Source organism: Columba livia, chromosome 5 (genome assembly GCF_036013475.1).
Source record: "Columba livia isolate bColLiv1 breed racing homer chromosome 5, bColLiv1.pat.W.v2, whole genome shotgun sequence".
Classification (NCBI taxonomy): domain Eukaryota; kingdom Metazoa; phylum Chordata; class Aves; order Columbiformes; family Columbidae; genus Columba; species Columba livia.
Window position 1 is genome coordinate 56,428,733 of NC_088606.1, and position 14,032 is coordinate 56,442,764.

At 39.4% G+C, this 14,032-nt stretch overlaps 1 protein-coding gene across 11 annotated transcripts in view; it reads left to right on the top strand.

Annotated features, from left to right (window-relative positions):
• Positions 1-14,032, top strand: part of TUB (TUB bipartite transcription factor) — a 151,414-nt gene that overhangs the window by 101,079 nt on the left and 36,303 nt on the right. For all 11 annotated transcript variants that reach the window (XM_065065285.1, XM_021300311.2, XM_013369868.3 and 8 more), the window contains exons 2-3: positions 10,078-10,129; positions 11,485-11,647. In XM_065065285.1, coding sequence (XP_064921357.1) covers positions 10,078-10,129; positions 11,485-11,647 — 215 coding nt within the window. The remainder of the gene's footprint in view (positions 1-10,077; positions 10,130-11,484; positions 11,648-14,032) is intronic.

A 14,032-nucleotide genomic window follows, 5' to 3' on the forward strand; every position in this document is an offset into this window, starting at 1 on the left:
CTCTATCATATACTCAGGCCTCAGGATCTCACAAACTCATTTTTCCACTGAAAAGGTTGTCCAGGGTTGTCAGAATTTGCTACTTATATAGAAGGTAATTCCAGAGAATGAACTCAAACCAAAATGAAAAATCCACTTTCTTCAGTTCCAGCAAATGAATACTAGATTGGATTATAAAGATAGTATGTGTGTGGGGGAAAGTGACAAAATATTTTGTTTCAAGGTTAGTATTTATCACAAAGTGACATGTCTTCCCTTAGAAACTGTATTCTATAGAAACCATAAAACCGCCTGTAAAATGGAAAAAGGAGCTTGGCTGTTCACTCACGTTTCCTATCAGAGTTGTAAATCTTACTGTATTTCTCTTCAGTTTTGATGGTTAAAGCAGCTTTGACCTTCACATTTTCTATAAATCGATAGCTTAAATTTACTGTTCCTTTAAAAATCTAATAAATACAACTGTATCTTTTTCCTATCCCGTCCGAAACACATTGGTAGGCCGTCGGATCTTTTGATAAGTTGCTGCACTAGTGTATGACCTCAGGTACCTCTTTGAGCCGCAGTGTATTTGATGTACATATGTGTGCTGTGTTCACACACCTACTGCAGGAGAAGCCCCTCTGAACACCTGCAACATTGACCCTCTCCTTGGGATCAGTCTTTTGTTTGCTAAACACTTCACGATAATACTAGTATTTTAAAGGCCAGCATTATTTTTAGGCTAGTTACTGTACTGTAATGATTCCTTCTTACATCACAAAGTTATTTCCAAGAGGTATTAAGCCTTGTTAATCCCATTTTACAGATGTCTTGGAAGGTTGTACTGTTTGATGTAATGTAGGTCCAGTATGCTGCCAGCTGGAGAAAGCCATGTTTCATAGAACAGGTTTAAGAGAGGGAGGGAAAGAAGCCAGCAGTCATCTTACTCAGGTTTTCTCTTGATTGCAGTGGTTTCATGGTCTTTTCCATATCAGAGTCACAGAGGTCTGTCCTAGTTGACATCTTTACCAGGGCAGCAGTACTGGAGTGGAAGAGTTGTCCTGGTCCTTGGAGGTCCAGGCAGAGAACTACTATTCTTCAGTGTATGTAGGAGCAGTCTCCTTATCCAGACAATACTTCTCCTTAATTTTTGTTATTTGTTGTGGTCGGGTGCTTCGTACATTAGTGGGTTGGTTTCGTTTGTGCATGTATTTTACTTTTTTAATGACTGAGATTGGTTGAAGTTTGGTACTGAGAGAGAAATCTGACAGTTTGGCTGGATCTTTGCTATGGCTGGCAGCGATGTGTTTTCAATAAATGCACTTCCTGAAAGTCATGTCATTTCTCATCTGGATCCATCTGCATTGCAGGTAGTATATCTCCAGGTCAAGTTTGTTGTTTGTTTGTTTGTTTTTCCAATTTGCTCCTGTTCAGGCACTGCTCATCTATCTACTTTAAATATAATTTTGGCGTAGCTCACATAATATCCAAAGGCTATTGTATGTTTGTGCTTCATCATTCATATTTAGTAAATTCACCTCTTCCAAGACATGGATTTTCTTTCTAACATTGCACTCAGAGTTTGTTTGTGTTGAGGAAGGGCAAGAAATAGCCCACTCTTCCCTTAGGTGTTATTTTCATTACCTGCAATTTACTGCTGTGTGCTATCTTATTCACCCCTGTGTAATTGCAGAGAACAAATCTGTATCAATATTATAATAGTTCAACTGATCTTTCCAAGGCAATAGCAGCAGCCCCATAGTTCAGATTATTTAAAACATGCAATGTGCTTTAGGGAATAGTTTTGCTTTTCCTCTTATTAGATCTTTTCCTAGCTTCTTACCATCCTCATTGAAAGCCTAGACAGTTCAGATCCTAAACTGTAGTTTTTTTCCCAGTGACTTTGGTTTTGTTCTTGGAAGGTGAATAGCAGTTTTCTGATTGAACTCAAAGCTGGATCTCATTAATACAAAGCATATCTACAGTATCAGTAGAGCTCCTGTTGTTCCCTTCAGCACTGAGAGTTTGTTGGGCTGTTTGCCCTTGACCAGTGCTTGGTAATATATATCCTGTAATACACCCATCTTTCAATGCATTTTTACCTGAGTCTGTTGATTTATTTTTTGAAAAAACTCATTCTGAGTGAAACATTTACACTAGATTTCTACAATTTCTTTTGGTTTCACTTGCCTCTGAAATCATAGCAATGGGAGATCTATTTTGATGAACTATGCTAATTAAACCAGAAGAAAATTAGAGTTGTGTGGTCATCCTGAGGATTTGGCTGAAGTTGAGTTTACAGACAACTATCTACGTGGAATTAAGGAAAAAAAACCTATGAATGTGTGTTCCTGTTGTTACATTTTCTTTCGGTTAATCTGCCTGTATAATCTGCCATTTAGCTCAGCTGGGACACTGATGTTTTAGTTCTGTATGACATCCAAGGCAAGGACACTATTCACAGAATCTGGAAGGCACCTCTGGAGTTCTCCAGTCCAGTGTCCTGCTCACAGCACAGTCAGCTGTAGGTCAGACCAGGTTGCTCAGGGCTTTATTCATTTGGGTCTTGAAAACGCCAAGGATGGAGACTGCACAACCTTTCTGGGTGCCCGGTATTACAGGTCTGTGATTAGGTCTCTCCAAAGTCATCTTTTTTCCAGGCTGAACAAGACCAGCTCCTTCAACTTCTCCTCAGTACAAACGCTCCAGCTCCCAGACCTGCTTAGTTGCTCTGCTTTGGGCTTGTTCAACATGATCAACATTTTCTTGTACCAGGGGGCTCAAAACTGGATGTGGTTTTCTATATGGGGTCTCACAAGTGCAGAGGAAGGAAGGATGTTTGTTAATCACTTCCCTTGATCTGAGGGCCATGCTCCTGTCAATGAAGCGCAGGATGCTGTTGGCTGCCTTTGCTGTCAGGACACGCTGCTGGATCATGTCCAGCTCACTATCCACCAAGAACCCAGGTCCTGTTTGGCCTAGTGGTCCCCAGCCTGTATTGGTGCGGGGCGCAGGGCTTTGCATTTGTCCTTGTTAAATTCCGTATGCTCCTGTTGACCCATTTCTTCCAGTCCATCAGTGTCCCTCTGGATGGCAGCTCCACCCCCAAGTATATTGACTGGTCCCCCCAACTTGGTGTCATCTCTGCAAATGTGACAAGGGTGCACTCCGTTGTCTCCTCCAGGTTGTTGATAACAATGTTATCTCTTGTCTGGGTGCAAATACTTATCATATGACTGAGGAAGGATGGAAGAAAAAAACATTAACAAATGTGTGTTCTGCATTGACTTACTGGAAAAATATGGAGTACTAAAAAGTTGGTTTTGTTCTTTTTAAATGCCCAAACCAGAACTGTTAGATGGACATAATGAGTGCCATAGATCTTAATGTACAATGGACATTTAGATAAACTTCCCTGAAGCAAGTAGGACCAGAAATTCAGAAATATTTTTAAGCTACTTTACCAGACAGGATTTGGAAAGAAAACAAAGCATTTGGTTCTGTAATTATTTGTGTGACTAAAAATTCAGTCTCTGCTGTCAGCCATCTGCCCTGTAGACATTACCTTTAGTGCCATTTGGCTCACTGGCACAGCATATGATCCTTGGCATCGTCTTGTTTCTTTGGCTGACTTGGTGCTGATAATTCTGATACAAATATCTGTGTTCATAGTCCTGCCTTTTTATCCATGTCCTTTTGCTTTATCTCTTTTAGTCCTTTTAAGAGTCTTCAGAAGAGCTGCACAGGCAGGAAACAATGCTGTATTCTTGGACCCGCATGCTTTTATTTACTGTGTGAGAGTCACAGTGAAACAACTTTATTCCTCTGAAGTTTCACATGGAGAAATGCAATCTTCATTACTGCAGCAGCTGCGGTGTCTGTGCCGTACTGGTCAGTGCACTGGTAACTGGTAACCAGCAGTGGTCAGCTGTTGTCCTCTCTACCGTATGAATATGGCATGTGAAAAATCCAAGAGCTTCTGCTGTTGCTGCACTTGGCAGTAGAAGAGCAAACTAAGATTGAATGTCCTTGGGCTGCTCCTCAATGAAGAAGATGGCCAGACTTTTCCTGGCTTAGATGGCCCAGGAAAGAGGTTACTCATTTTACTATAAAGGTAGTAGCTGCAGTTTTTACTCTAAATCAGATGATGAGGCAACTGCCTTGGGGTGAGAAAACCTTGATGATTCCCAGCATGAGGGGAGCCCTCACAGTCTTTTGGAGTGATTTGTTTCATTTAAAGGTCTTTGATTAGGGTGTGTGTCTGATATAATAATCTTCACCCAAGAGGCTTCTGGTGAACTCAGCATATAGCATACATGGGGGACCCGACCTTATTTTATGTGGGGACTTGCAGGTGTTGGGACTTTGTAGAGATTGCTGGCATCACTGGTTAGGAATTGGTCAAAATTCTCTTATTTGAAGAACCTAACTGTGGGCCATTCCCTCCAGAGCGTGAATTCAGCCTGCAGGTCCCTGACCCTGTTTCACAGTACACTACTTTCACAGCAGCATTTCATCTGTTCTGCTGGAAAGCTTGTTCATAAAGGCTTAACAGAAACACTATCCAGAGCAGTTGGGTTTTATGGTACTACAGAGACTTTATGGAAGTATAGAGATTATACAGAAGTGTAATTTGGTGAATATGACAGATGGTATCCAATAAGCCGAGTGCTATCCCTTTGCAGGAATTTTATTTTGTATGTTTTTAGACTTCGTAATGTTCAAATGGCATATTACACCCATTCTTGTCCTTTTGAGTCAGCCTCGTTCTAAAAGATCCCATAACCCGCTTCTCTTAACATAGCAACATACCAGCTTTATTCACAGCAAGAATTGCATGGCAAAGATCTGGGTGATCTTGAAGATTACTCTTCCATGGTACATATTTTTTTCTTTCTCTCTGGTTTGATCATCCATTGTTTTTGAATGGCATTTGACAACATGGCAGAAGAAACTTGAGATGAAAATATCTCCTCTAATTTCCCATTGCCTCTGGTTTGGTCTTGTAAATGGATGTAATATGTTCTTATCTAATTCCTCATCTTTTTATAATGTGAACTGTTTTTTTCAGGATTTTTCCCTGACTATGAACATTCATTTTGCTTGTACAAAGGTCCCTGATTTCACATGGAAGCAAGGGTGACATTTTAAAACATGTATGAAACTTTAGTGGCAGTATGTGTCTTTGCTTGTTTGACCAGGAACGCTTCTCACCGCAATGAGTGCTGGGTGCAGAGATGTGATAGATGTGATTTTGGACCTTTGTCCTGGTAGAAAAGGTATTGTCATGGAAAATGTTCCTTTATGAAGCAGGAAGGAACAAAAACATTGCCTCATTTTCAGGCAGAAACAATAGAGCTTCTTTACTGTGTCAGACTTTTTCCTTAAAAAAAAGTAATTATAATCAGTGACTACACGCAACTTGCACATTCTAATTGAAAACATTTCTTCTTGGCTATTTTTTCTTGCAATGGCATACTGAAATTGTTCAAACAGTAAAAGTGAAGTACTTGCTGTGAAATGTGTTGTTATTTGAATTAAGTCTTTCCCGATTTTACTTACATCGAAATCAGTCCCTGTGGAATTGCAGTAAAATGTAGCAAGATGTTGATTTATAGAAGCTCCTGCCTTCATCTCAGAAGTGTATTGTGGAGTTTCATGTAATCCTGAAGCTTCATTCTTTAAACCTGATTGGTCTTTGGTTTCTTTCTAATGATTTTTAAGGAATATAGATCACAAAGAGCTTAGAATACTAAAATTCTTGCTTGTATTTTTGTCTTCATTATGACGTGCAGCAGTATATGAAAGTAATGCTTTGACAAAAAGGTTCATTTAAAGTATTTCCCTTTAGAAAATAGGAAATGTGGATATTTGCATCAAATGCCATGTTTAAAAGGTGAAAATATGCTATTTAAATTTAATGCTTACGTCTCTGTGAGCCTTGGTCCAGGTTGCTAATATGAATCTTCAAGATGTATAGCTATAGGCTTGGCTTCTTAAGCCCAACATCCAGTAAGCTCTAATGGGTCATTTGCTCAAGTTACGTACGGATGGATGGGTCTTCCTGGAGGAAATATATATAAGCTCTGATTTGTTAACTGAGTTTGGACAAGACTATTACTGCAAACCCGAAGTGCTGTTTATGATATTACAGATAGTGTAAAATTGCCTTTTGTTTTAAATGGGGTCAAAGCCACAGCCAAGATGCCAGGTGGATACATGATATTTGATCAAGTGGGAGTAAAAGTCAACCTTGCTGGATCTTCAGGATGCTTCAGCATGCTCAGCAGATTGCTAATATGTATGCATTCTCTTCAATAATTCAAAGTTATATTTCTGTGTTAAGACTGACTGAGTTTCATGCTACTGCCGGGATTTTCTATCATCACATCAAACACATCAGCAGAATTGTTCTAACAGCCTCGCTCTCTCTGAGATTATTTGCTGTAGTTGTCCTGCCATGTTACAACCGTGGTTTTTCCACTGTGAGAAAGGGTCGGTGCTGGTTACACATTTGCATCTCTGAGTCTGCTGCAGGTGTCTTTAAAGGCAGCAGGAGTGAGGGCCAGATGGAACTACTACAGGAACAAAGCTTATTGTTTATACATTTGTCTATCAATTTATTTATTTAGTTAGTTATTAAAAACCTGATGTCCCTTAATGGCAAATCTTGGGAGTCATTTAGTCTCAGGAGAGTTCTTCCATTGAAAATCAGGGAGTGTGAAATATTGGCTGCTAATCAGCAACTCCGAAGTCCATCAGTCCTGTAGAAAATATTAACAAAGTACATGGTCTTGAATTAGAATGTTCTGCTACTCTAGCTGGAGGGCAATGAAGATAATTGAGGGGATGGAACACCTTTCTTGTGAAGACAGGCTGAGAGTTGGAGTTGTTCAGCCTGGAGAAGAAAAGGCTCTGGGGAGACCTTATTGTGGCCTTTCAGTACCTAAAGGGGACTTACAAGAAAGCTGGAGAGGGACTTTTTACAAGGATGTGTAGTGACAGGACAAGGGGTAGTGGCTCTAAACCAGAAGAGGGTTGATTTAGATCAGATAATAGGAAGAAATGCTTCACCATGAGAGTGGTGAAACACCGGAATAGGCTGCGCAGAGCAGCTGTGGATGCCCCATCCCTGGGAGTGTTCAAGGCCAGGCTGGATGGGGCTTTGAGCAACATGGTTGCTCCCACGGCAGGGAGATCGGAACTAGATGATCTTTAAGGTCCCTTCCAACTCAAACCATCCTATAATTCTATGATTCTGTGAACATGTGGGCTAAATTGGATCCTCTTTTCATTTGGACTTGCATAACAATTATATAGGCATTAAGGCAGAACTGCAGCTTTTCACTGATAACACTTTTTCATTGAAAAACTGTTAAAAGAAACAGAGTTGGTGGTAACGAGATTACTTTTAAGGCCTTTTCTACACTGTGGAAGGTTCAAAAGAGTGGTGTGTCTGTCTGGTGGGAGTGAGAATTGTTGAAATAACTATATTCTGCTGAACCTTGTTATCACTGAAGAAAGCTGGAGTTCAATTTTAGCTGTTGAATGTTATGACTTAAATAATGCAAGGCTTGTAGTTAATGCATATTTACACAAGGATTGTGGAAAACAACCCAGAACTTCATAAAATATGAAGTGAGAACCTCCACCCAAAAACTGTGGATGCAAGAAGTTCCTGGAAGTTCCAGACAAGCTTGTGAGGTGGTTTTCAAGGCATGCTGCTTTGGGTGTCAGCTTTGATCGCATGTGTTCAGAGGCTTCAAAAACAACATCTTGCAGTAGAAGGGCAACATGGAGAGGTGTTTTAGCATTACAGCATCCACACTTTTTTGGATGGAGGTTTGTTTTTTTGGCAGTCCTTTGGTGTGTCTGATAGTTGCTTTGCATTCGTGGAATGCTGAGTCAAAGCAAATCACACCCTTCCTCTTACTGGCATTTGTTACGGTGTTACTTAAACGGCCATGTTTATCCTGGTAAGGTTGGGCATAAAGAGACCTGAGGGATCTGTGCTTGTTTGCCTGAACCTGAGTTTAGCTTGTGGTGGCTTCGCTGGGAGCCACAGGTGAGGTTTAGAACCCAACTGAGGACATCTCCCTGCTCCCTTGCTCCGTGCGGTGTGTTCTGCCAGGATACGGCGTGACAGGAAAACAGAGGAAGTTCGAGTCATCTGGAGTGCTTAGACACCTTGTCTGTGGTACAGAATTTAGAATTATAGCCAATCCAGCCTAGCACTGAAAGCCATTATATTCACATAAAGATAATTACTGAACTGGTGGTTTATGGGAATGTCTGAAATGTGTATATACAGCTCATTTAACATATCTGAGGGAGTCAGCATAGTCTGATTTATAAAGCAGAAGATGAGAAGAGATCAGAGTCTTCTCCTTAGCTCTGCAAATGACTGGTGGAGTGGAGCGATATTGGCTCTGTCCGTGCATTGCTGCCCCTGCAGTTCTTATGGTCTGTATTAGCATCGTTACATGGTTTTGACTTTTTTCAAGCATTGTCTTTAATGAGGAAGATTTGTTCAGGACATTAAGTCTGAAACTTTATACTTAGGCATCTTTTACTCAATTGTTTGGCCAAAGGTATCTATTCAGGTAGGTTTAGTTTCTAGCAGTGAAGCTAATATGTATTGCAGTTGTAGTGAGCGCTCTTGAAACAAAACTAGTATTGTTTACCATGGAGGAATGCGTCTTCTTTTTGTAACTTTTTTCTGTAATTTATTGAACAAAGAATGCTTGGTGTAAAGCAGAACATTTTGTGAGTGTGAGGGTTTTTTCTTTCTTTTTTTTTTTTTGTGGGCTATAGGTAATGCATTACCTCTGCAAGAGACAGTGTCATTTCTTACCCAAGGTACTAGTACAGCATAGTTTCGTTCTGTGGGACATCAGCTTTTTGTAACCTACAACATGACTATAAATTGTAAAAGGCTGATTCTATCAATAATGCATAATTATAGGTCTTTGATAGTGCTGGCATTGGAAAGGTGGCTGTCTGCATGCCTTTATTAGCCATCCTATCCAACTCTACTATGATGTTACTGTTTCCTAAAGAGTTTCTATTAATACATGGGAAACCACATTTTTAATGAAACTTCCATTGCAATGCAGTTTGGTTTTATGTGGGTCAAAATCCAGATTAGTTTGTCCTGGATTTCTTCTTTTTTTAATTTTGGATTGTTAAGAGTGGTTATAAAAAAGGGGCTAATCTTTTATAAAAATGTATTGTAAGAGAAAATGAATTCTGCTTGTAAGAGGCAAATTGTGTCATATAGAACTATTTTCCTTGTAGATTATACATTACAGTTTAAAAGATTTAATTATCTATGCTCAATGTTTAACCATAATGTTCTTACAATAGAGACCTTTGTTCTCCAGAAGTGTAGTCAGTAGTTTGATAAAATACTTCACAAAAATAATTTTCTGATTCCAATGCCGTTAGTTTTTAACATCTAATTAACGCAAGTGATTTCATGTGCAGAAGCTAATCTCCCAACAAGCAACAATTAGCAGAATAAAATATGGCAATGCACAATACCGTTTGTCTTGCCAGTCTCTAAAGTTGAAGGGCATGACAATCAGTGTCACTTTTCAGATGTTCAGGAGCGAATTCTGGTTTTCAGTGTGCAAAAGACTGGACAGGTAATTTTCCACATTTTAAAATTTCTGTAATTTCAAACATTGCTGAGTTGCTAAGCAGCTTCCTTACACTCCTCACTTTTTGTATGCTTTATATGCCAGTTTTCAATCAAACCTCCTTGCTGTATACATTGACATCCTGCATTAGAAGACAGTGGAAAAGAAAGCAAAATATAGACTGTGGATTTTGCATTTCTTTGTAAAGTGGCTGAATATGTATTTTTATTGAAGTTTATGAGAACCCGAGTTTTTCATGGACTGCATTTAAATTCTCTTGAGTCAACTTTGGCAGGTTAGGGTGGGCAAACTTCCATGGAACATAATGGTAGTTCCATATGGAACTATGCAATGCAGTTCCATATGGAACTCCTGCAAAAGTTTGCTCCAGTGATTGTTGTTAGGTGTTGTTTTGAGTGGCAGGTTTGTTCCAATGACATACTCCTTGTCTTTGCAGTGTTCTGGATGATGAGGGGAGCAGCCTGCGTCAGCAGAAGCTTGACAGGCAGGTAAGATATTGGTGGGGGACCTACTTGCTCTCTAAAGTCTAGATCTCGGAAATTAATGGAAAATTGCATCCTCTGATTAGGGAATGCAAAAGAAGTCTGACTTCCATTAAAATTTTCCTTAAGACTGTGGTCTGAGTGATTCTCATTTTCACTGCCTTGGACTTGTTTTAAGCTGACTTAAAATGTATTTGTTACCCCTTTGATGGACTGGAAAGGATAAGAGGTTCTGGCAGACATGCCAGCCAACCGAGGTTTACCATGAAGTTTTTACATATTTTCCTTTTCGTTCCATGGATTTAGCCCTTGTGGCCGTAAACTGGTGGCACTATGTGCTTTGTTGCCTGTTTTGCTACTGTATTCCTACATGACCCGTACAAGAAACTGATTCAGAATCTGTCCCATGAAATCTCAAGGAATTTTGCCATCAAGTTTTAATGGGGTTTGAGGTTTCTTCTTTTCCTTTGATTTTTCTGTGGTCCCCTTTCCATGAAACATTGTCATGTCTATAGTTAAAGCTGTGAGTTTAATTTTATGATTTTCTGTACATTTCTTTTGCCATTGTTTTATCAGCTTGCATGTCTACCAGCATCCTGTTTTCCAACTCAGATACTTTCTCTGTATGCCATAATCCTGCACTAGATTCTGATTGTTTTGAAGTCGTGTTGAGGCGTTCCACAGAACTTATGGAGCTGAAAGAGTCCAATATCCACTCTTGTCCTTCAGCTTTACTCCATCTCCTTTCTAAAAGAAAAAAAATCACTAGGGAAATGGTAAGGTAACAGATAACTAAAATTAACAGTTCAGTTCTCCAAGGTCATGGAAGAGGACTCAAAGAGAGAGCTGCTTATGGTGCCATGCGATGCTGAAGGTTTTGTTTTTCAGCAGGTCTAGCTGAGAAATTCAAGTGTTTAATTAAAGTTCATCTTGTGTAGTTGTTAAATTAGGCTCATGTCCAGCATTATCACTTGATTCTAGTTTACAGATTACCTGCTTTTAATTTACAGAAACTTAAATTGGCATTCGTGCCTCTCGCCTCTGCATACCCTCCCATTCCTTCACAGCCTGTTCTCTCACACTGTTGTTTTCCCAGGAGTTATTTCCAAGCAAGCTCTGACAGCTGGTAGACAGCTCAGAAAGATCTATTTTAATTATTTGCTGTTTTCAGCAGAAGGTGTTTTAGCAGTGGGTTGGTTGTGCTTTTTTGGAAAGATTTCCTATAACCCAATATTCCAATATCCCACATGCCAACTGCTGCCACTGGAAAACTGGAGGTGTGAAGATATCCATTGTTTTTCATCATAGATTGCTACTGTTTGGAGTCCAGTAACAGATGCTTTTCTTTGTCTTTTCATCAGCGAGCATTGCTGGAACAGAAGCAGAAAAAAAAGCGCCAGGAGCCGTTAATGGTTCAGTCCAATGTGGACAGTCGCACAAGAACACGCAGAACGAAACATTCGGAAGAACAAGCGCCATTGGTTGAGTCGTATCTTAACAGCAACAGCAGCACCATATATCATGGTATATGAATATGATCTATTGCATGTATATATACTGCAAGTCATAGTATGATGGTCTCCAGGTTGAATTATGCTAATGAGAACAAAGGTTGTTGTTTTGGATTTTTTAGTAAATAATTGATATCTTTCACTTGTGTTTGGGGATAAAAACATCAGAACTTGCAATGCTAGCCTAACAGAAGGGAGAAAGGTAACTGGCTGCCAGCTCAGTGCTGTGGGGAAGCCAGAGTGGCTTGTTCTTCTGCCGTTAAGGTCTTCAGCCTTGGTTCCTACTGAAGTAAAGCTTATGTTGTTCCAATCTATTGCTCTGCACATAATTTTGCTTAAGCCTGACAGTCTTAATAATAAATTTGAAACCTGTTAACTAATTTCAGCAAAGTTTGAATATAATCATTTCAAAGATACAGTGTTTCTGCAGGATTAATTAAAATTGGTGATTAGGTATAGAAGAACATTTCAAGCTTGTACGATGTGGTCTGCGCTTCTTATTAAAGATGACAGAATCCAGAAGGGACAGAGGCACTTCAGGTATTACAGCCATAGGGAAAAAATTACAATACCATTTCCATATTGTTAGACTTCAAATAATTTAATCATCGGAAATAAATGCTAAGGAAACCAGCCATTACTTAGTTCTGTGGTCTTACGGCCTGTGCTTGTTGGCCCCCTGATGAGGGTAGGTGTATACTTTTCCTCAGGATTTCCAAGAGGGAAGCTTGGGTAACCCTTGTTCAATATGGTCTCTTGTAGGTCTCATTCCAGGTTGCTAACACCTCCAAGCGTTTTAGAGAACAGAGATTTTTACATTTTCTTGTCACGCAGATCGTTAAGTCAAATTTGATTTATAAGGGATTCATAAGCCTCAATAGCAAAAGGCTTAATTCCCTGAGTATTGATGGGTATGTGCTACACAGAATTATCACAAGGAGGAAAAAGGAGTGGAGGACATGAACTGAAATCTACTGGCACTGGAATGCAGTTGGCTGTTTTCAGGTTGGGAATGCTACTCGGTGGCTGAGTTTAACATCTAAAACCCAAAACCTAAGATGCCTTTGTGAATCTACCTCTGGAAAAAAACAAAACCCCAAACCAACCCGTGTCCTACTCTTAAACAAACAGACAAAATCTTATTCATCATTCAGTTCTCTGTGAAGTATGATGCTCACGTGATACTTTTTGTCTGCCCTATAATTTCACTAGTTGGTGGTCACATCTGTCTACAAGGTGATGGCAGATATTTACTGGACTAACTAATCGTGCTGCAAGAAGTGCAGGTTTTAGAGTCTCTGCCCCTGGTTTGCAACTGGTGGAATTTTTTTGTGTGGTTACAGCTACTGAATTTATTTTTAGAAACTGGAAATTGCATTGATTAAATGCTAAGGCTTCATTGATGACAGACCTTTTTTATCTTGCTTCTGCAAGCAGATAGGCTACCTTAAGTGATTTCTGATGGAGAATTGTTTTTTCTGTTGGTATTCTTTTAATTGTGATTTTCTAAGAAATATTAAAGGCATTAGTAATATCTCTCCCTCTTTACTGTCATTTTCTCAGGGTCTGGATAGAAAATTTTAAAGATGAAACTAGATTGCTTTCCAGTCTGACTGAAGAATTTGATTTAGCATGATTTTTAAAAGAAAAATTAATCAGAAAAAAAACATTTTTCTTTCTTTTTGCTTTCACTCAGTAGCTTATCAAAGGTGCAGAACTTATCTAAGAGAGAGTATCTTATGGTAGAGAGGTGCTAAACCTTCTATATTGTCAGTTGAACAAGATTTTAATTTCCACAGATCAGAGAAACAGACATTATTGTCCCATAAATGGTAGCAAATTTCATATCTGCACTAACTGAGCTAAATTTTGCAACAGTTTGCACCAGAGTGGACTTTCTGACTTGAGATTAACTGTGCTCTTAAGGTAAAAGTGACCCTTCCTGTAAGGCTATACCACACTGTTTACTGGAATACTTACTACTTTGTTCTCCTTAGATCAGTTTGTTCTAAATTTGCCTCTCAAACCCTCTCAAGATTTCATTAGGTTTCAGAAAAGCAAATAAATATGGTAATGTTTCTCATATTGAACCCAGAGTTTGTTAATCCCTGGGGACAGCTGTCCTTGTAATAAACCGTGCAGTTAGCAAAGCCAAATGAGGACAATTTAATTACCTAGTAAAGTGTTTTATTGCCTTGTAAAATTCTTTGTTAGGAATGTTGCTTTTGAAAATCTTGTAAGAACTCCAGAAGTGTCTTTTTTTTGGTGTGGTCTTCTCTGGGAATGTGCATGGTGGCTTCGGTTACACTGTTTTCGTGGTCTGTAGCTGGGTTTTGATGGCCATTTTTAACAGTGGTATTCAGCTTCAGGGTTGGCACTTTTTTTTCCCCTTCAGTGC